Raw genomic sequence first — 20,611 nt, 5'->3', positions numbered from 1 at the left:
TAAAATTTTAGAGACTGAATTAAAAGGTCAACCTGCATATCAAAAATCTGGACGCTCAAGTAGAATTTTAAGCACTTTGAAGAAGTTTAATATACAGTATAAAGTGTGCCTTCACGTGTTAACATTTTAAAAGTTTTACCCCAAACATCAATACTTTTATTACATTTTTATTTTCAACTTTTTAGTGCACTCAATCCAAATCTTAAACTCTTCTTAAAATTTTACAATATATGTGAACTCATAAATGAGTTACAGATGGAGAACACAATCAGCAAACAGCAACATGAATAGAAGAAGGTCAGCCATTCAGGCCGGCTCTGGCTCCCCTGGGATCTCTCAAGGAACATCCAATATGAAAGGAAGCTTGTCTTTTAATGTATATTTATTGGCTTTGCCATATTCTTTAATGTTTCAGGAACAATTCACCATCACAAGAGTTGCCGGATTTCCCATTAGGCCCTGTGTTTTTAAAAGTGTGCCTGGCCTCCGGGTCTGCTTGGCACCATACTGCTAGGTCCTTGATCCCACATGTCCACAAGTCTTTACGTGCTAATGTGTTTTCTAGTGTTTGTGTGAAGTGCGGCCTTCCACTGATCCATCCACCGATGCCTTCTGTGCATTGCAGGGAGTTTATTTTAAAGTACCAGCTGGCCTCTGCTTCACTTATGTCTTCCTATCAGACCTGGCCACCTTGCTCTTTCATTTTCCTCTGTAAACTTTAATTTTATTATTTGCACATCCACCCACTTCTTCTGTTCAGGAGCACCGTGGCCCAGAACCTAATAGGACAGCAACAGGCACAAAACAAAAAGCCATCCTAAACTGAACACCAGTCCATAGTAGGACACGTGCACTTACAGACACACTCCCGCTAGGCCGGTAATTTAAAAGTAACAAGAAATCAAACAGCTGGCATGTCTTTTGGGCATGAGAGATTATGGGGCAAAAACATGAAAACTCCATGCAGAAGGCATGTAGACCACCAAAGGCTGCACAGCCCCTCAACTATTTTAGGCTCAACCGATTTTTGAATTGTGAATTCCACAGAGCCGTATCGTACTTCTTAGATGCTTCTGTTTCTCATGAAGTAGTACGAAAGAAGATGACCAGCTTAGAGGAGCAGTTTGTTCATCTCTGGTGTCAACACAGTTTAAAATTGAGAAGCAACAATAATAGATAGATAGATAGATAGATAGATAGATAGATAGATAGATAGATAGATAGATAGATAGATAGATAGATAGATAGATAGATAGATAGATAGATAGATAGATAGATAGATAGATAGATAGATAGATAGATAGATAGATAGATAGATAGATAGATAGATAGATAGATAGATAGATACTTTATTAATCCCAAGGGGAAATTCACAGATTCCAGCAGCACCTTACTGATACAAAAAACAATAGTAAATTAAAGATTGATAATAATGCAGGTAAAAACAGACAATAACTTTATATCATGTTAACGTTTACCCCCCTGGGTGGAACTGAAGAGTCACATAGTGTGGGGGAGGAACGATCTCCTCAGTCTGTCAGTGGAGCAGGACAGTGACAGCAGTCTGTCGCTGAAGCTGCTCTTTGTGCTCTTTTACTAAATATAACTTAGCAGATAACAACGCATGTAATACAACATTTGTGAATACATGGCTGCTTCATTTAAGGAGACTGCATTCTGCTCTCCCAGCATGCACAGACTTCACTCCGCGTGTAAATGTTCATAAAGGCTCCACTCACCTGATCCACAGCTAATCCTTTCAGTGTCTGCTGTCTCATGCACTGCCGCTCTTTACAATTCACTCCATGGCACATTTTCTTCAGTTGTTGAGGTTAAAGGCTAGTCAAACATTTGGTCACTTTTCAGAGACATCTTTACACAAGGCAATTCTGCCATTCATGTTTTGGCTGTGGTGTTCCTGATACACGTTAACTAGACAAGAAAGAATCTCCAAAAGCATATTGTTTTCTAGCGTTAGAAATTCAATGATCATTAATTTTGTTGTTTGTGGCATCCATGGTGACTTTGTCCTGTAGCAATAATCACACGTTACAGGCAATAAGTTGCAATTCACAGAGCTTAGCTCACAGGAGCCAATACACTCTCTGAGCCGATTGTTAGTAAAACCTGTTTACCTGTTTATTCATTCAGTTTTTTAATCAGCCAATCATGTGGCAGCAGCGCAATGCATAAAACCCTGCAGATACAGGTCAGAGGTTCAGTTAACGTTCACATTAAACACCAGAATGAGTGAAAGATGTCATCTCAGTGATTTCAACTGTGCTGTAATTGTTGGTGTCAGACAAACTGGTTTGTGTATTTCTGACACTGCTGATCTCCTGAGATTTTCACACAGCAGTCTCTAGAGTTTACCAAAAGAACAAAAAACATCCAGTGAGCAGCAGTTCTGTAGATGGAAACACCTTGTTGATGAAAAGAGAAATGGCCAGACTGGTTAGAGCTGACAGAAAGACTACAGTACCTCAGATAACTACGCTGTACAACCGTGATGAGCAGAAAGGCATCTCAGAGTGCACATCACTTCAAACCTTGAGGCGGTTGGGCTGCAGAAGACCACACTGGGTTCCACTCCTGTCAGTCAAGGACAGAAAGCTGAGGCTGCACTGGGCACAAACTCACCAAAACTGGAAAGGTAAAGGCTGGAAAAGTGTAACCTGCTCTGAAGAATCTTGATTTCTACTGAAGTACACTGATAGTAGGCTCAGAATATGGCAGCATCGGCATGAATCCACGCACCCAATCTGCCTCATGTCAGCAGTCCCTGGTGGTGGTGGTGGTGGTGGTGTAATGGTTCAGGGAATGTTCTCTTGGCACACTTTGGGCCCATTTACACCAATCAGCTTGAATGTCACAGCCTATTTGAGTATTGTTGCCACAATTTATCCATCTTCTAATGGCTACTTCCAGCACGATAATGCACTATGTCAGAAAGCAAACTGGTTTCTTGATCATGATAATGAGTTCAGTGTTCTTCAGTGGCCTTCATAGTCACCAGCTCTGAATCCAATAGACCACCTTTGGGATGTGGTAGAACAGGAGAGTCACAGCATGAATGTACAGCCAGGAAATCTGCAGAAACCATGGGATGCAATCATGTCAGCATGGACCAGAATGTCGAGAGAATGTTTCCAGCATCTTGAAGAACTGAGGCTGTTTTGAAGGCAGATAAATGACCTCCCCACTTATTAGTATTGTCCTAAGAATTTGTTCAGTGAGCAAATCTTACAAGCCATAAGTTTCAATTCACATATTTTAGTTAGCAGGAACGAATACTTGGAGACTTACAAAATCAGCACTGAAGAACACTCCTATCGGGCTCAGGCTCAAAAGGTTTTGATCTCCCCTAACCGATCTTTGTCCATTTGTTTTTATGAATCAATCTAAGCCTACGTCAACCATATCTCTGCCTTGTTACAAAGCAAATCCTGTATAAACTCCAATTCTCCTTTAATCAAAGCCACTTGACAAGATGGCACAAGCTTTCCACTCCCTCATACCTTCACACCACTTTGCACCAAACCCACTTGTTGTGCAGCGTGACTGTGCCATCATGTCTTACTGCCTACTCCCTCAGCTGGTTGATGCCACTTTATTAGTCAGGGACAGCCACCATTTGTGGGTAGAGATTAGCCCTTAAAATGAAACAGTTAGGTTTCCAGTAGTTGATATACTATTTGCATTTTTAATTTTTTGCCTGCATTAATGTTGTTGTCAGTCAAATGCTAGCATTAGAGCTCCCTGATTTGCTGTAGTAGATTTAAGGATATTTTTGCAGTTGTCATTGATTTTATCATTATCTTGAACATTATTTTTAAGGGTGATGCCAGGTTGTTGCCAGAGATCTGGCCTTTATTGCTGCGTTATTACATTTAGCTGCATAGGTATTAAAAGCAAGAGAAGTTAAATGTGTCAGGCAGAGCTGACCAAGCATACTTCTTTATCTGATTTTGCTGCCTTCAAAGACAGAAATGGAAAAAAAAATGCCTAGGAACATATTAAAATATAGAAGGATAAGGAAGAAAGGTTGGAAGTGTCTGCGGTGGGCTGGCGCCCTGCCTAGGGTTTGTTTCCTGCCTTGCGTCCTGTGTTGGCTGGGATTGGCTCCAGCAGACCCCCGTGACCCTGAAGTTAGGATATAGCGGGTTGGATAATGGATGGTTGGAAGTGTATGTTGGAAATCCTTTCAGTGTCTGCTGTCTCATGCACTGCCACTCTTTACAATTCACTCCATGGCACATTTTCTTCAGTTGTTGAGGTTGAAGGCTAGTCAAACATTTGGTCACTTTTCAGAGACATCTTTCCACAAGGTAATTCTGCCATTCATGTTTTGGCTGTGGTGTTCCTGATACATGTTAACTAGACAAGAAGGAACCTCCAAAAGCATATTGTTTTCTAGCGTTAGAAATTCAATGATTATTAATTTTGTTGTTTGTGGCATCCATGGTGACTTTGTCCTGTAGCAATAATCACACGTTACAGGCAATGAGTTGCAATTCACAGAGTTTAGCTCATAGGAGCCAATACACTCTCTGAGCCGATTGTTAGTAAAACCTGTTTACCTCTTTATTCATTCAGTTTTTTAATCAGCCAATCATGTGGCAGCAATGCAATGCATAAAACCCTGCAGATACAGGTCAGAGGTTCAGTTAACGTTCACATTAAACACCAGAATGAGTGAAAAATGTGATCTCAGTGATTTCGACTGTGCCGTAATTGTTGGTGTCAGACAAGCTGGTTTGAGTATTTCTGACACTGCTGATCTCCTGAGATTTTCACACACAGCAGTCTCTAGAGTTTACAAAAAGTATCCAGTGAGCAGCAGTTCTGTAGATGGAAACACCTTGTTGATGAAAGGAGAAATGGCCAGACTGGTTAGAGCTGACAGAAAGACTACAGTACCTCAGATAACCACGCTGCCCAACCGTGATGAGCAGAAAGGCATCTCAGAGTGCACATCACTTCAAACCTGGAGGCGGATGGGCTGCAACAGCAGAAGACCACATTGGGTTCCACTCATGTCATAATGCTGACAAAAGGCATTTCAAAATTAGCATTTATATGTTTCCTCTGTAAGTATGACAATGGTGACAAATGAATGTCACATTGGCTTGTCACAATTTTGTACTCTGGATTCAAGTCTAAGACAAATGCACTGACCATTGTTTACAACCACATTATTACATCAGATACTTCATATTATATTATATTATATTATATTATCAGATACTTCATGATGAATTCATGTGTTAGATGGCATTGCATCCTTTTTCATTTGCATCTCACTGTTAATTAGTATCAAGCTATTAAAAACAGATGAAGAAGCCATTTAAGGCTTTGGGATTCTTAATGAAATAGAAGCACAAAAATAATGCTTGAGCAATAAATGGCCTCTAATTCAGCAGCTGGGTTGCAACAAAAACCAGCAGGCACTGTGGCTCTCCAGGACTACACTAGAGGACCCCTGCCCTGACATCTATCTCTGCTGCTTGTTTTATCACTGGTTGTCTCAAACAATTGTTTCCCTTATTTAAGAAGTATTTCCACCTTTTTGTTTTTAAATTTATGTCCGAGTCAGCTCATTTTGGTTACTTCTCAGTACCGTCACCCTACTTCTCAGTACATTTACACCAGCAGTCTACAAGTTGCTTAATGGTTTCAGAAAAAAAGTATTATTAACAATTATTTATATTAGTATTACTATTCTGGTGATGTTATCTCATTGACATTTTATATGCTCATGGGTGCCACCATTTGGGGAACTAAAGGTGCTTTGTGCTGTTGGCACGTGACACAGATGATACATGAAGCATAACGTCGTGACCATAAATGGTGTACAAGATGTCTGTGCACATTAAACAACATCCGGACTTTAAAAAATAAAAGGACAGACTCACCAAGAGACATTCTGAATTGGTTTCTAGTTTCTGATTTCGTGTTGCCCATGTCTTTCACCCGAGTGTAGCCCCTTGGCGCATGGTGAACGGTCTAATGTCTTGTGCACAGACCATTGCTGGTGACCTTGAATGTTCTGCTGAAAGACCCTAAAAGAAAGAAATACAACTCGGTAATACAAACTGTCTTGTTAGTTCAATTTAAATGTGATTTTATATCAGTGTTCTTAAATTTATGAATGTCATTTTTGTACCAATCCTGCACACATTCTAATAAAATATTAGTAACATTATGAGCTGAATCTAACCATTAATTCTAACTTTAACTACTTTTAAAACATACAGCATCTTTCAACAAAAGTAGGCCTATAGAAATACAATAAGTTGTTGCACTTTTTTATTTTAATTACATATTCAAAGTTTCCATAACCTGCAGCCAGGAGCTGACGCACATGATCACCTGTTCTTGTTTTTAACTGTCATTTAATTCAGTAAGCAGATTTTTATTCTCTGTTACTAGCACATATTTTCTAACCACTTAAATGAGAGATGTATGGTGCAATGTCAATTAATCGAGGCCGGCCTGTTTTTCTCAGTGTTCTATAGAGATAGCACAGTCATGCTGCTCAGTATACGATCTAATCCAATATCATTTTCAATCTCTTATACTTCTCAATTTTTGTTTGCTTCCCTCTGCTCCACTTCTCGTATTCATTTATTTCCTCTTCATTGTTCTCACTAGATGGCCTCGCACACTTGCTGGAATTACCGCTTTTCAGCCCTGTCTGCAGTACCATTTTGCAGTTGAAGGCAACGTAGAAAAGAGAGCTTTGCGTCGCTGTGACCGCTCAGGACACTGGGAAGAAGGCGACTACTCACAGTGCCAATACGTAAATGACATCACACGAGTTCTCTACACCTTTGTCCTGGTGAGTACCTCTGCAGTTATCAATGCCAACTGGAAGGGAAATGAAGGAGGATCAGTGACCCTACTTGTGTTTAAGGAGGAGACCATATTTATATCTAGGGTGTGTGTGGGTGTTGTGGAAAACACTTTCATCTGTTTTCAAAGTCATTCTCAGAGACCAGATGAAAATGCAGAATGATTCTTTATTTGCACATAAATATGCACAGATGTCTTGGTCCATGGAGTGAGTACTCAATAAAACAATTTGTCTGCCTTTATGCTTTTCTGTTGCATTACCTCATCCAATACATCACATCATCTGACTCATAACATGCATAATATGCATAGCTTCATCCAATCAAAGACTGCCACCAGTGTTTTCTGACTCCTTTTGACCCTCCTATTAATTTGAATATTGCCTTGTAATAATGGTGCTCTGCAGACTCTTCTATTGATTTTAGCACCACTTCATAGGAGGCGTGTTTGGGCCTCCCCATTAGTTTATTCCTGCTTTCTAGAGGGGTGTTTGTTACTCACCTACTTCATTTTACCTTTAGCAGCTATCTTGGTGAGACAACAGCCTCACGTGCCTACGTGTTTAACAATTCATTGTTATTACTTCATATAAGTATATACTTATTATCATGCATTGATAAAAAATATTTGATTAAAATTCTATATATATTTCAGTCATTTTTCAAAAACCACTTATTCCAAAACATTACTGTAAAAACCCGGTGGAGGTGGCAAATGAAACAGAGAAATGGAATTGGACACTGTACGCTACCTGCTGCTGAGTGGCCCTAAAAAGAACCATTGGCTTCTTCTACAGCCATTTCCGCCAAGTCTCTCAGATGTTATTGTTACTTACTCTTCCACCTACTAGGGGAAGAAGGGGTCTCATAGATTAATTAATTTATTTACACAACAGGCAGATTATTAATTTAAGAAAATTCATCCAGACAAAACAGCATACATTAACACTACACAAAGCAATGTTTCCTGCAGACACAAATTACACACCACCTAACCTAACCTAACCTACATGCAACAGGAATAAGTGGGATAAGTCACCAAGTAGTGTGGTAGACAGTAGGACGTTAGGGACCTTCAAAACTCAACTTGCTGTTATTGTAGGAGAGTTAAGTGGACAGGACTGGCGAGCTTTGTTGGGCTGAATGGCTTCTTCTCATCTAGATTGTTTTAATGTTCACAGAGGACATAACAACCACACAACATAAAACACAAGCATGGACCAAGAAAACATTGCATGGCAGACATCCTCATGAACCTGAGTAGCCTTGTGTGGATAAAATTGCATCAAACAGTTATCTACAGTAAGCCATTGTGATATGTTTAGTGAGACAGAAGAGTTTATGCTAGTCATACGAGATCAAGTTCTAAACATAAGGAACTACAGAAAATATATTCTTAAGGATGTGAACATTACAGACAGGACATGAAGATACTGCCACAAGGAACAATAAAAATTCCAACATAATATGTCAGGTTGTAAGCGACTGACACAAACAGATGACATGGACAGTCACAATCAGGTGGCACACATTATACATGGAGAACTGGCACTACAACACAAACTGCAGACACATACAAACAAACAAACCATATAATAAGTACACTAGAAAATGTCACACATAAACTATACTGACAGACAAAAGCAGCATCAGGCAGGTACTGGGCACCACTCGATCACTACGCACACTCCTTAATGTGTACTCGTGATGTAGTTGGTGAAGTTTGAATTTGTATCTACCAGGGAATTTGTCACAGTGCTCTGCACCAGCACTTGGTTAAGAGTGCTATACAATAAATAAATAAACTCACAAGCATACCGACACTCACTCCTGCTGGGCTAGTTTACAGTTACCAGTTAACCATATGTACACACTGAATCTTCAGGAAATGGGAGGAAAAAACAGAATACTCAGCAGAGAGGAAGATGATGAAGATGATGATGATTATCTGAGTTCTTAAGGATGCTAGTGAGTGATATATAAACCCTTGACACATATTATTAGGAAGTCACTACACACTGGAGAGATTCCAAAGGACTGGAAAATGGCAAATATCATCCCATTATATAAAAAGGGTGACAGGGCTGATCCAAGCAACTATAGGCCAATAAGCTTAACATGCATCACAGGAAAATTAATGGACGGAATTATTAAAGATAAGATTGAGCAACACCTGGCAAGGACAGTCAGCATGGGTTCGTTGTGTTTTACTAACATGCTGGAATTCTATGAGGAGTTTTGGTCTCCAGGCTACAAAAAGGACAAAGCAGCACTAGTAAAGGTCCAGAGAAGAGCGACTAGGCTGATTTCAGGGCTACAGGGGATGAGTTATGAGGAAAAATTAAAAGAGCTCAGCCTATACAGTTTAAGCAAAAGAAGCTTAAGAGGTGACATGAATGAAGTTTTTAAAATTATAATGTGAATTAGTACAGTGGATCAAGACTGTTATTTTAAAATGAGTTCATCAAGAACACTGGGACACAGTTGGAAACTTGTTAAGGTAAATTTCGCACAAACATTAGGAAGTTTTTCTTTACACAAAGAATGATAGACACTTGGAATAAGCTACCAAGTAATGTGGTTGACAGTAAGACGTTGGGGACTTTCAAAACTTGGCTTGATGTTTTTTTGGAAGAAATAAGTGGATAGGACTGGCGAACTTTGTTGGGCTGAATGGCCTGTTCTCGTCTAGAGTGTTCTAATTTTCAAATTATGGTGATCATACACTTGTTTCCCCATGTCCATCCAGGATAATTACAGGATCCGGACCCAGCGTTACTGATTGCATACAGTTTTTTTTTTTTTTACAGGACCACACATAAAAGATCTCACCTGTCTTTTCAGCAGTTTACAGTCCAATGCCTTATCAGTTAGACATAGGAAAAACACACAGACACCCGCAAAAAATGCAGGCTTCTCACAGACAGGAACATGGCTGGAATTCACACCCTGTCTTATGGCGCTGAGGATAGAGTCCTAACCTGTTTTGTACCTACAGTTCCTTTCAGTCATCATATTTTAGGTCTAAGAAAATGAATAGCCTATGAAGATGCAGGAGGCCAATGGCTGTCAGCCCTACAGTATAACATTTGCTGCCTCATGGATGGACGTCTTTCCTTTACACAGTGTGCTAGGCCTGCATCATATATAACAGATACACATGTGTACGCTGACTTAAAGATGTCCAACATGTTTTCTTTTATTTTTCTTATGTTTCCAGAACATCATTACGTGCAAAAGTAATAATAATAATAATACATTACATTTTTATAGCACTTTACATAGACAGAGGGGAACCACTTCAGTTACCATCAATGTGTAGCACCCACCTGGATGATGCGATAGCACCCATTCTTGCAGCAGTACGCTCACCAGACATTAACTATTAATTGGTGAAGGGGTGAGAGATAGTTAGCCAATCAGAGACAGGGGATGATTAGGGGGCCAGAATAGACTAGGCCATGATGGGTAATTTAGCCAGGATATACAACTTACATGTGACAGTTATTCATGAATATCTAGATATGATGCAATGGCCTATAAGGTTTCATGTAGTAGTTACCATCTTCATCCTTCAATGTTTATCACATCAAAGATGTTCGGCTGCAGAGTGCTATTGCCAGTCGGCAGCAGCACAGGACACAACTACAGTTTACTGGAAAGAGAAACCACAGAAGCAGGGATTAGTAACTGGAAAATTAAATATGAACATTCAGAACTGGCTGATAGCTGCATCCTGGCGACTGTGATGCCTGCCACTGTGAAGAAATTCAAAGTTAACAGTATGCAATAATGAAGGATTTATTGTAGTTGCACAGAACAGATGTTGTATAGAAGGGCATCGATTATTATCGTTCCAAAGAAGAATAAAGACCCTCTGGACTGTGCCAAATCTGTAGACACGCCAGGCTTGTTAATGAATGACGATCAAGGTATTAGCGAAAGCAAAAAGTTCTCCCTACAATACGATTAAAGAAATCAAAGTGGGTTTGTTAAAAGAAGATAGCTATTGTTAAACATCTGCTGATTGTTTGATGTATTTTACGTCCCTTCTGCGCCCGCGATTCCAGATGTCTACAGATGAAGAAAAAATGTTCAGTGGGGAAGAATGGAGATATTTATTTACTGTACTGTGTAAATGTGGGCTTAGACCACAGTGTTCATTTGCCCTTGGCTTCCACTGAACCAACAGCAGAAGGCTGTGCTGTGTGTCGTCAAGCTACCCATAAGCCATTGCGTTGTATCGCTTCAGCTTCTATACATTGCGGTTACTACATAATTTTCAAATTGCCTTTAATCTTTCTTTTTACTTGTATTTATGTTTGGATTACGTTAATATACTCAAGACCAGAAAGGTCTATTCGAGTAAATAATATGATTACAAATAACTACAGTAGAATGTGGAGCCTGACACAATTGTCTGCTTTTCTGAATGCTCTTCACATGTGGTATTGAAAATCTGGCAGCACCTTCTAACATAAGGAACTACAGAATAAGAGAAAGAGTGGAACAAAAAATATCTATTTATGCAGATGCTATGATTTTGTTCATTCCTGACCCAAATTCATCATTGCTGATTTAATTAAACTTACCAGATGAATTTTACAAGATCGTTGTGGTTAAAATAAATTTGAATAAAAGCAAGACTCACTACTGTATATCAGAGCTCTTTCCACTGACTTTCTCAGAACAGTCCAGGTAGTTACAAAGAAAGTGAAACTCGGTTTTGCATTTTGATGGAAAGCTTCATCAGCATATTAATAGGTGGTCAACTCTTCAGCTCTCTGTTACCATATTGTGCTTTACTCGCTCAAGACATGGAACCATTGCAGGGAACATTTTAAGGCAGAGACCACCGCTCTGTATTGGCTGAGTAACACGCCGACTTGAGAAGAACTGAATAAACAAGATCCATAAACTGCTTTTCTTTGGGGTTCATGTTGGTTATCTAAATGATTATCTGCTATCCCCTATTATGAACATGTCATGATTATTTATGATGTTAGGTATTAAATATGGAAATTAACTGATAAATTAGACATCATAATGGGCACTGGGTACAGTTGGTTGGTCCAGCATACTCTGATTCTGCCATTTACTCCAGAAGTTTTGAACCTTTTTGAGTTGTGGACTGGCAGTAGACTGGAAAATCATTGAAAATATAATAAACATATTTACTTTGTATCATAATTTGTCCAGCCAGTGCTAGAAGTGGAAATATATAATTGCCAGTACTTTCTTTTTAAGTCTCATTTCTTAATGTAGAGAAGACTGTAACGTACATATTTACTAACATTAGATAGTAGAGTGGGGTCCCCCTAGAACTTTCGAGTATCCAGGTTTACTACCATTAGATTGGAGAGTCTGGGGTCCTCCTTGGAGTTTCAGGCGTCCTCCTATACTAACTATACATCGGAGGCCTAGGCCCTCTTGGAGTTTCGAGGGTGCAGACGGAAAACAACACCAGAATTTTCCATTTGAAATGTCGTCTGAAGCTTCACATTGGCTAGAAAACAAGTCCTTAAAATTCACTGATTTTCATAGATGGCAAAAATAAAATTCCACGAACTGGCAGATGGGAAGCACTAACTTAGACTACACCTGAATAAATGTTGTCAATTAATCCAGCTGATGCTGAGCCTTCGTGCTTCAAGGTCATTTTCCCCTGTTGGCTTCATATGTTAAACTGGACTATAGAGGTGGCTGTGGCTGATATAGAAAAATGTATTCTTAAAATTGGTAATCTCTACGTATTAGAAAAGTATTATAAGCACATGAGAAAAGCAGACACTACATTTTACTAAGCGTTAAGATGTAAGAGTTTAAAGACTTGTGCCTACATATTTTTATTATTCTGTATGAACTAGAAACCACCAATAGTCCATTAAGCCCAAGGTTAGACGTGCAGGAGAGCTGGAGAAGGGCGGGCCCCATGCTTAGAGAAAGAATGTAAACTCTTTGGCGGTAAATAATGGTAGCAAGCACCAAGCTAATGGGGAGTAAGGATAGGACTCGTTAAACAAAAATAATGGACAGAGAGGGGTTTGACACCCCCTAGGCTAAGAAATATTGGTAGAATTAATTAGAGGCAAGATTAGTGGAGTGAAATGATAGGAGTCAGATGAGGATGAATAAAGATTTGTATGATAATTATAATAAATGAAAGAGATGCCTATGTCTGCTTGCTCATTGCTTCTCTAGTGAGTCTGTATGTGCGCCCTATAATAAATCTTGATTCTGCTGCCTGTCCTGAGACTCTGAGTGCCTTCATTTGAGCTGAGGATGCCTTCTCACTTCTACACTGATTCTGCTTATTCCCAGATAGCCCTATTTTCACCTCAAATCTTGTGGCCAAGTTTGTGGTTTGCTCCAGCATGAAGGCCTCCAAAGTACATCCATACCTTGACTTTGAAGCCACCTGCTTACCCACAGAAGGAACATCCTTCACAATTTAACATTTCAAACCACATGGTCCTTATGGTTTGCCTTATTGGGTCATTCTGTGTCAGGATCAGAGCTTCAAGTGATTGCATGCTGTACTTGTTCCTTTGCTTAATGTGTCTGAGAATCCAGCTATATATGGGTAACATTTCAGATTCTACTGTATGTGCACTAGTACTGATAATTGAAGAAATATTTCTAGAATGAGATGGGCAGCAGGCCCATACTGACTTCTTATTCACTACCACTTTGTGTGTTTCACTTCCACAGATGCCAGTCAACGCTTCCAATGCTCTAACAATAGCTCATCAGCTGCGCACCTATACTGTGGAGGCCTCCACCTTCTCTGATGCCATGGATGTCCTTTACGTGGCACGAATGATGGAGAAGCTTCTGGTGCATGCTGGACTGATTCGGGAGGTGAGGAGATAAAGTGGGGGATGGTGTGGACAATGGCATCATGATGAGAGTCAGGAGAAAGATGGGTACAGTATGACAGAAAAGGATGAGTGGGAGTCTGGTCTTTTCGTTAAGCCATGGTTGTAATACTTGTGTCAGCAAATCAAGTTTACTGATGTATGAATGGATTGGTGCTTGCGTCTAGACGGGAGTGTTAGCTCCAAGAGTGTACCAGGTGAAGTGCACTGTGGAAAGGTCGTTCTGCTTACAGGACCGCCTCAAAGCCACAATGGTAGCAAAATAATCACAAGATCAAGAAAAAACAGCCACAACACGACTAACCAGTTATATTTGGCTTGTGTCAAGAGAATAATCCATGTCAAGTTTTGTCAGGAAAGCCAAATTTGAAAATTGTCAGGGCGAATTTTGCTGTAGATTTTAGGACCCTCTCTCATTCTCTCCCTCTTCCACTGTCTTTCTCTGTTAGCTGAGGTCCTCTGGCTGTTATGTTTTTGTGTCAGAGTGTGCAGAGAATTGTAGTGGGTTCCATTTTACTGAGAGCCACCATACACAAATCCCAGGATTGAGTGTGTCATTGGTTGTGGTGCACCAGCATATCTGGGTGTGTTAACAGTGTTTATACCTTTAAGACAGGGCTTTTTAAACTTTTTTTTTTCTCACAACCCAGTCTTGCCCTTCTTAGTGTCTTTGAGACAACGTCCTTGATGACCGTCAGATCGGGGTGGGGTCCACCTTGGAGAATATGTCGTCACCAGTAATAGCAGAGGGGGGTTCACCTTGGAGACTTGCCAATGACATTAATAATGGGGTGGTGGGGAGGGTTAAAAAATTTTCAAACTTTTCTGAAAACATGTTTGCACTTTGTGCAGACTAATAGGCAAAAATGATGCATTTGTCCATTTAAAATGAAATCTGCAGCACAATAAAGTGTGCAGAAAGTGAAGGGGTCTGAATACTTTCTGAACCTATTGTATGTGTAGTGGATGGCCCAGTGGTTAGCCCTGCTACCTCACAGTATACGACACGTCTACAGTATACAGACACACACGTCTGTGTGATGTTTGCAAGTTCCCCTCATGTCTGGGTGGGTTTTTTCTCCCACATCCCAAAGACATGCCAGTTGATTGGCAGCTCTAAATCGTCCTGTCTCTGTATGACTGGTCCTCTTGCTGGACTGATGTCCAGTTCTTGGTTGATTCTTGCCATATACTCAATGTCGCTCTCTTTCCAAAACTCTCAACTGCATGTTCAAGTTATAAAATGGATGGATGTGTTTATAAAGTGCCTTGGGATGGCGTTCATTATGGAAAGATGTAAGATTTAGCCGACTATACCATAACCAGTATCTTATGCTGTAGGCTTCCTTTGCTCCCTTTGCAGCTGTCAGAAATCATTTTTGAAATGGCCAGCAACATGATGCAAGTTGATGAGCAGATTCTGTGGCGAGCACAAAAGGAGGAACAGGCTTGCAGCTCCATCGTCCAGTCACTGGAAAAAATCGCCATGCTGAGTTTGAACTCCAATTCTCAAGACCTGGCAATGGTATTACAGAGTAATAAAACTTAATACCACGATGGGCTCTGGGAGGACATGAGTGGGTATTTGGGAGCTCCTAACAATCTTTTTTAGTGGCTTTTCTAATTTTCTGGCATGTCCACACATCTTTAGGCTGAAGTGCTACTCATCTGAATGAAGTGAAGCTTTACGCTGCTCATAACCTGCACTGCCAGTCTGCGGCAGACATTTTCTAGTTAGGGCTGGGTTATACTTGACGCTCAGAACATCGTGCGCACACATCACGGCTGCCATGAGTTCCCAGTGCTCTTTTGAAGTGTCCTCTGAGCACATTGTCAGAAATTAATGCAACATGTATGCAAGTTGCAGTACCAGCAAAAATTTGGGTGGCGTGTGTGTTCAAGTTTTGGTACGTGACGTCAGCATCACTGTTTACTATCAACATCTCCATAGGGACAAACATGCCTGTCAGGTCAGCTGGCATCAAATCTCCAGCTCTTTGAAAGTGGATGTAGAGATGTGAATGATGTAACAGAAGCAAATTCAAGACAGATATGTCCTTGCAAAATGGAAAATGTCTGATAAAAGAAGTGGGGATTCAGCCTTTGCGAGATAATGCAGTGTGACGGCAAGCCGCATTGCAGCTCCAGCAGGACAAATGTGCATGCTTCAATGTTTGATGAATGGTTCAATGTGGTGAAGCAAATCATCAAACCTGAATGCTGACATGCGAATGTTTTTAGGCTGCTTTTCTCCATCCATTTCTCGCAGATGCAATACAAGTGTCACATTTTCCCCATCACAGTGACGTGATACATTTAAAGGTCATCTTCTATGTCGCTGTTGCTGTGTTTTTTTTTTATTTTTGCACCTTCACAACAGCATCTCACACTGCCACCTGGTGGAATCCTCCAGATTTACATAAAGTATGCACGCAAATATAGTCCATACACTGCTTGCGTAGCAGCAGCATCCACAAGCGTATGAGTCGCGTAGCGTCAAGTATATCCTGGCCCTAATACACCAGTCTACTTGGTACTTCGAGGCCCACTTTGGTGACCAAAATCACACAGACATTTTGATGATCTTTATCTCAAACTTTATCCACAGAGCTCAAGGAATATCGCCCTGGATGCCTATTTGATCAAACCTGCTCGCTACACCGGCCTCAGCTGCACGGCCCTCCAGAGGCGAGATGTTGGAGTGGGAGACAGAACAGACACGGGCCACGACATGCTGCTCCGCTTCCGCTGCACCACCGGAGTGCTCAACGCCACTCTGCACAGCTTTGCAGTTAAGGTAGGCCAGCGGCCTCATGGTGACCTGACCCTGTGTGACTGGACTTGGTCTAGCCTATTCATTTGTCCACTTGCTCTAAGAGGGAAGTCAAACCTTAGTCTTAGTAGCATCAAATGAGAGGTGGGAACCAACCATGAATGAGCTACTTGAACATGGCAGGTGCAAACTGATTCAAGATAGTGTCACTGATTAACAAAATGCACTCTCCTTTGGATATGGAGGAAGCATCTACAGGGGCACAAGGTCAACAGGCCAAACTACTCAGAATAAAGACCAAGCAGAGAAATGAACCTGCCAATCCACAGAACTCACCAATGTACTGTGGCTGTGAAGTAGACACGAACACTCTGGGAAATAGTTGGGGTACCAACTGACCCAAAAAACAGATGGACACCACCCTCCAAGAACAGCTCCTTTTCATGGCAATGGTGGGCCTTTGTGGGCAAGGTTCAGCGTCCCCCTTGAGCAACTGTTCAATGATGTTGGGAAAGGAGAAGATACCATTAGAGTCAGCACCCCACTTGTCCCAGGGTAGTACTGCTTAACTCCTCAGAGCCTGAAAAGTGGTCACTAGGCATGTGTGTGTGACACTACTGTGCCACCAGCTTCTGTTCTGTAGCATACTGACAAAAGGAATTAAGCACTACACTTCAAAGATCCCACGTACTGGGTTCAAATCCTGGGCCTGGTTATCTGTGTTGTGTTTGCACGATACCCTATTGGGTTTTTCTCGAGGTACTCAAGTTTTCTTTTGTCCCAGATTTCAAATATATGAATCTTACTAGTTATCAATAATAATAATACAAATAATAACACATCTTTCAAAAATACTCAAAACACACCTACATGCATGCCACACAATTGAAACCATTAATACATATGCCATACCAATACTCACACGCTACCGTGGAGTTAGTGGTCACAAACAGACCTATAACAGACAGCTCCAAAGGGAAACACAAATACCACCACCCTAAAGCAGCCATAGAATGACTTACTCTTCCACCTGCGAGGAAGGGGTCTCATAGATCTAATTCATTTACACAACAGACAGATTATTAATTTAAGAAAATTCATCTAGACAAAACTGCATACATTAACACTACACAAAGCAATGTTTCCTGCAGACACAAATTACACACCACCTAACCTAACCTAACCTATATGCCACAGGAATAAGTCACCAAGTAGTGTGGTGGACAGTAGGACGTTAGGGACCTTCAAAACTCAACTTGCTGTTATTGTAGGAGAGTTAAGTGGACAGGACTGGCGAGCTTTGTTGGGCTGAATGGCTTCTTCTCATCTAGATTGTTTTAATGTTCACAGAGGACATAACAACCACACAACGTAAAACACAAGCATGAACTAAGAAAACATTGCATGGCAGACATCCTCATGAACCTGAGTAGCCTTGTGTGGATAAAATTGCATCAAACAGTTATCTACAGTAAGCCATTGTGATATGTTTAGTGAGACAGAAGGGTTTGTGCTAGTCATACAAGATCAAGTTCTAAACATGAGAAACTACAGAAAATATATTCTTAAGGACACAAACATTACAGACAGGACATGCAGATACTGCCACAAGGAACAAGAAAAATTCCAACAAAACATGTCAGGTTGTAAGCGACTGACACAAACAGATGACATGCACAGTCACAATCAGGTGGCACACATTATACATGGAGAACTGGCACTACAACACAAACTGCAGACACATACAAACAAACAAACCATATAATAAGTACACTAGAAAATGTCACACATAAACTGTACTTGAACAACACTGTCCACTATAACAGACTAGACATAACACTGGCAGACAAATAAAATAAAGCTACATATCTTATTGACATTGGCATACCAAACACACCCCTCTTACAAAATACACACACAAATAAAATGCAGAAGTAGACAGAACTAACAGCAGTGATTCTGGAGAATGAGCAAGGTGATCACTGTGCCCGTTGTTGTATCCACCACTGGTGTCACCCCAATTTACACTACACAAAAGTCTATAGACATTACATTTAAATGAACAAACATACAGTACATGAAACTACAAAAACAATGCATGTCATATAAGGAGGAATTTCACAAACACAAAACATAAACACATGTACAAATCATGTGAAACCTCCCTGTGTCTTCTTGGCCTATGCTTGGTATAGACTGTAGCAACACGACTGTCCTAGAATATACAATAAAAACATAATTATTATTATTACTTAGAAGTGCCTTTCAAGGGACTCGAGAACACTGTACAATTGAGTATAATAAAATACCATGAAATACACACACACACACACACACACACACACACTATATGCCCTAAAAGTTGAGGAGGAGACGTGACCATCACACCATTATGAGCTTGGCTTGCTGAACATCCCATTTCCAAACCATGTGCATTAATGCAGAGTTGCCACTCACCAAACTTGGGTGGCTATAACAGCCTCCAGTCTTCTGGGAAGCCTTTCCACAAAATTCTGCAGTATGTCTGGGAGCAGTTGTGTTCATCTGTGAGGCTTGCACTGATGTTGGAATAGAAGTCTTGACTCACAATCACCAGTCCAGTTCACCCAGAGGTGTTCAGTAAGGTTGAGGCCAGGGATCTGAGCAGGACACTCGAGTTCCTCCATGCTTTAATGAACCTGGTTTTGTGCACAAGGCCTTCCCCAAATTGTTCCCACAAAGTTGGAATTGAACAATTGTCTAAAATGTCTTTGTATGCTGTAGCATTAACCATACCCTTCACTGGAAACAAAAGTCCTAGCTCAAACGCTAAAAAACAATCCCTTCTCCACCAAACTTTATAGTAGGCCCAGAAGGTAGTGGTTCTTGTTGTATCCACTAAACTCAGACTTGTCCATAAGACAGATAGTGAAGCGTGTGTGTTGTCCAATGGTGGCTTGCTTTACACCACTCCAGCTGACACTTGGCATTGTGCATAGTGATCATAGGTGTGTGTGCAGCTCCTTAGCCAAGGAAGCCCATTTCATGAAGTTTCCGAAAACACAGTTGTTGTTGTAAGTGATATAACAAAGGATTGGTGATTTTGACGTGCTATGATACCTCATCACTTGGCAGCCCAGCTCTCTGACATTGCGTGGTCTACCACTTTGTGATGGAGTTGTTGGTGCTCCTCAACACTTCCACTTCATAGTAATGGCACTTACAGTTGGCCAGGGCAGGTCTAGTAGAACAGAAATTTAATGTACTGACTTGTGGCACAGGTGGCATCCTATTGCAGTGGCACATTTAAAGTCACTGAGCTCTTCAGTTCAACCCACTCATCTGCCAATGGAGACTGCATGGCTATGTGTTTAATTCTATCCACCTGTTCACAATGGGTGCGGCTGAACTCAATAATTGGCCACATTTGGCCACATGCAGTAGTATATACAGTATATATACTGTTAGCTCCTGACAGTCATTTAGAGTAGAGATAATCATACAGTAAAGCCGGAGGGTCACAGACTCAAAAGCACAAAATTAACAAATAAACCATATATACAGTACATACTGTGGCCTGCAGGGGGTGCTCCAGCTCCTCAGACCTAACACAGACAGACACGAGGCACAAGTCCAGCACAGCATAAAGGTTTACTTAGTGGGAAATGCTTCCCAAGTCATTTCCCACAACACAGTCACAGTATAAAGCATAATAAGCTTTATATATAAAAGAATAAGTACACAGCACTTTGTCTTTGCCTTCTTTCTCTGGCTTTTTCTCTCTCTCGTTTCTACCTCTACCTTTGCTCCTCCTCCAGCAAGTGTTGCCCTCCACCTCCCAACTCTGGCTACTGAAGTAAAGGCAGCGGGCTTCTTGTATGCCACACTTAAGTACTTCCAGTGGTCCATTAGCATAGAACGCCTGGGTGAGGGGGAAGCCAAATGAAGAAGGGTTCTACAGTCCCTCCAGCATCCCGTGGCGGCACCCACAGAACACAACAGGGCTGAGTGAGCAAACTCCAAGTCCCATGATGCCCTGTGGGAATCTGAGACACCACTGCAACCCCTAGAGGTCCGGGGGAGATAGTACCCTATGTAAGCTCTCCCCCCAGTCCTTCGACTGTGCA

At 41.0% G+C, this 20,611-nt stretch overlaps 1 protein-coding gene across 1 annotated transcript in view; it reads left to right on the top strand.

Moving 5' to 3' along the window:
- adgra2 (adhesion G protein-coupled receptor A2) overlaps positions 1–20,611 on the top strand; it is a 184,657-nt gene that overhangs the window by 153,150 nt on the left and 10,896 nt on the right. The window contains exons 9-12 of the mRNA XM_028799174.2: positions 6,655–6,841; positions 13,566–13,715; positions 15,096–15,257; positions 16,341–16,529. Coding sequence (XP_028655007.1) covers positions 6,655–6,841; positions 13,566–13,715; positions 15,096–15,257; positions 16,341–16,529 — 688 coding nt within the window. The remainder of the gene's footprint in view (positions 1–6,654; positions 6,842–13,565; positions 13,716–15,095; positions 15,258–16,340; positions 16,530–20,611) is intronic.

This window comes from Erpetoichthys calabaricus, chromosome 1 (genome assembly GCF_900747795.2).
Source record: "Erpetoichthys calabaricus chromosome 1, fErpCal1.3, whole genome shotgun sequence".
Lineage (NCBI taxonomy): Eukaryota > Metazoa > Chordata > Cladistia > Polypteriformes > Polypteridae > Erpetoichthys > Erpetoichthys calabaricus.
Note: the sequence above shows the minus strand (reverse complement) of the source record. Positions and strands in the feature narration are given on the sequence as shown.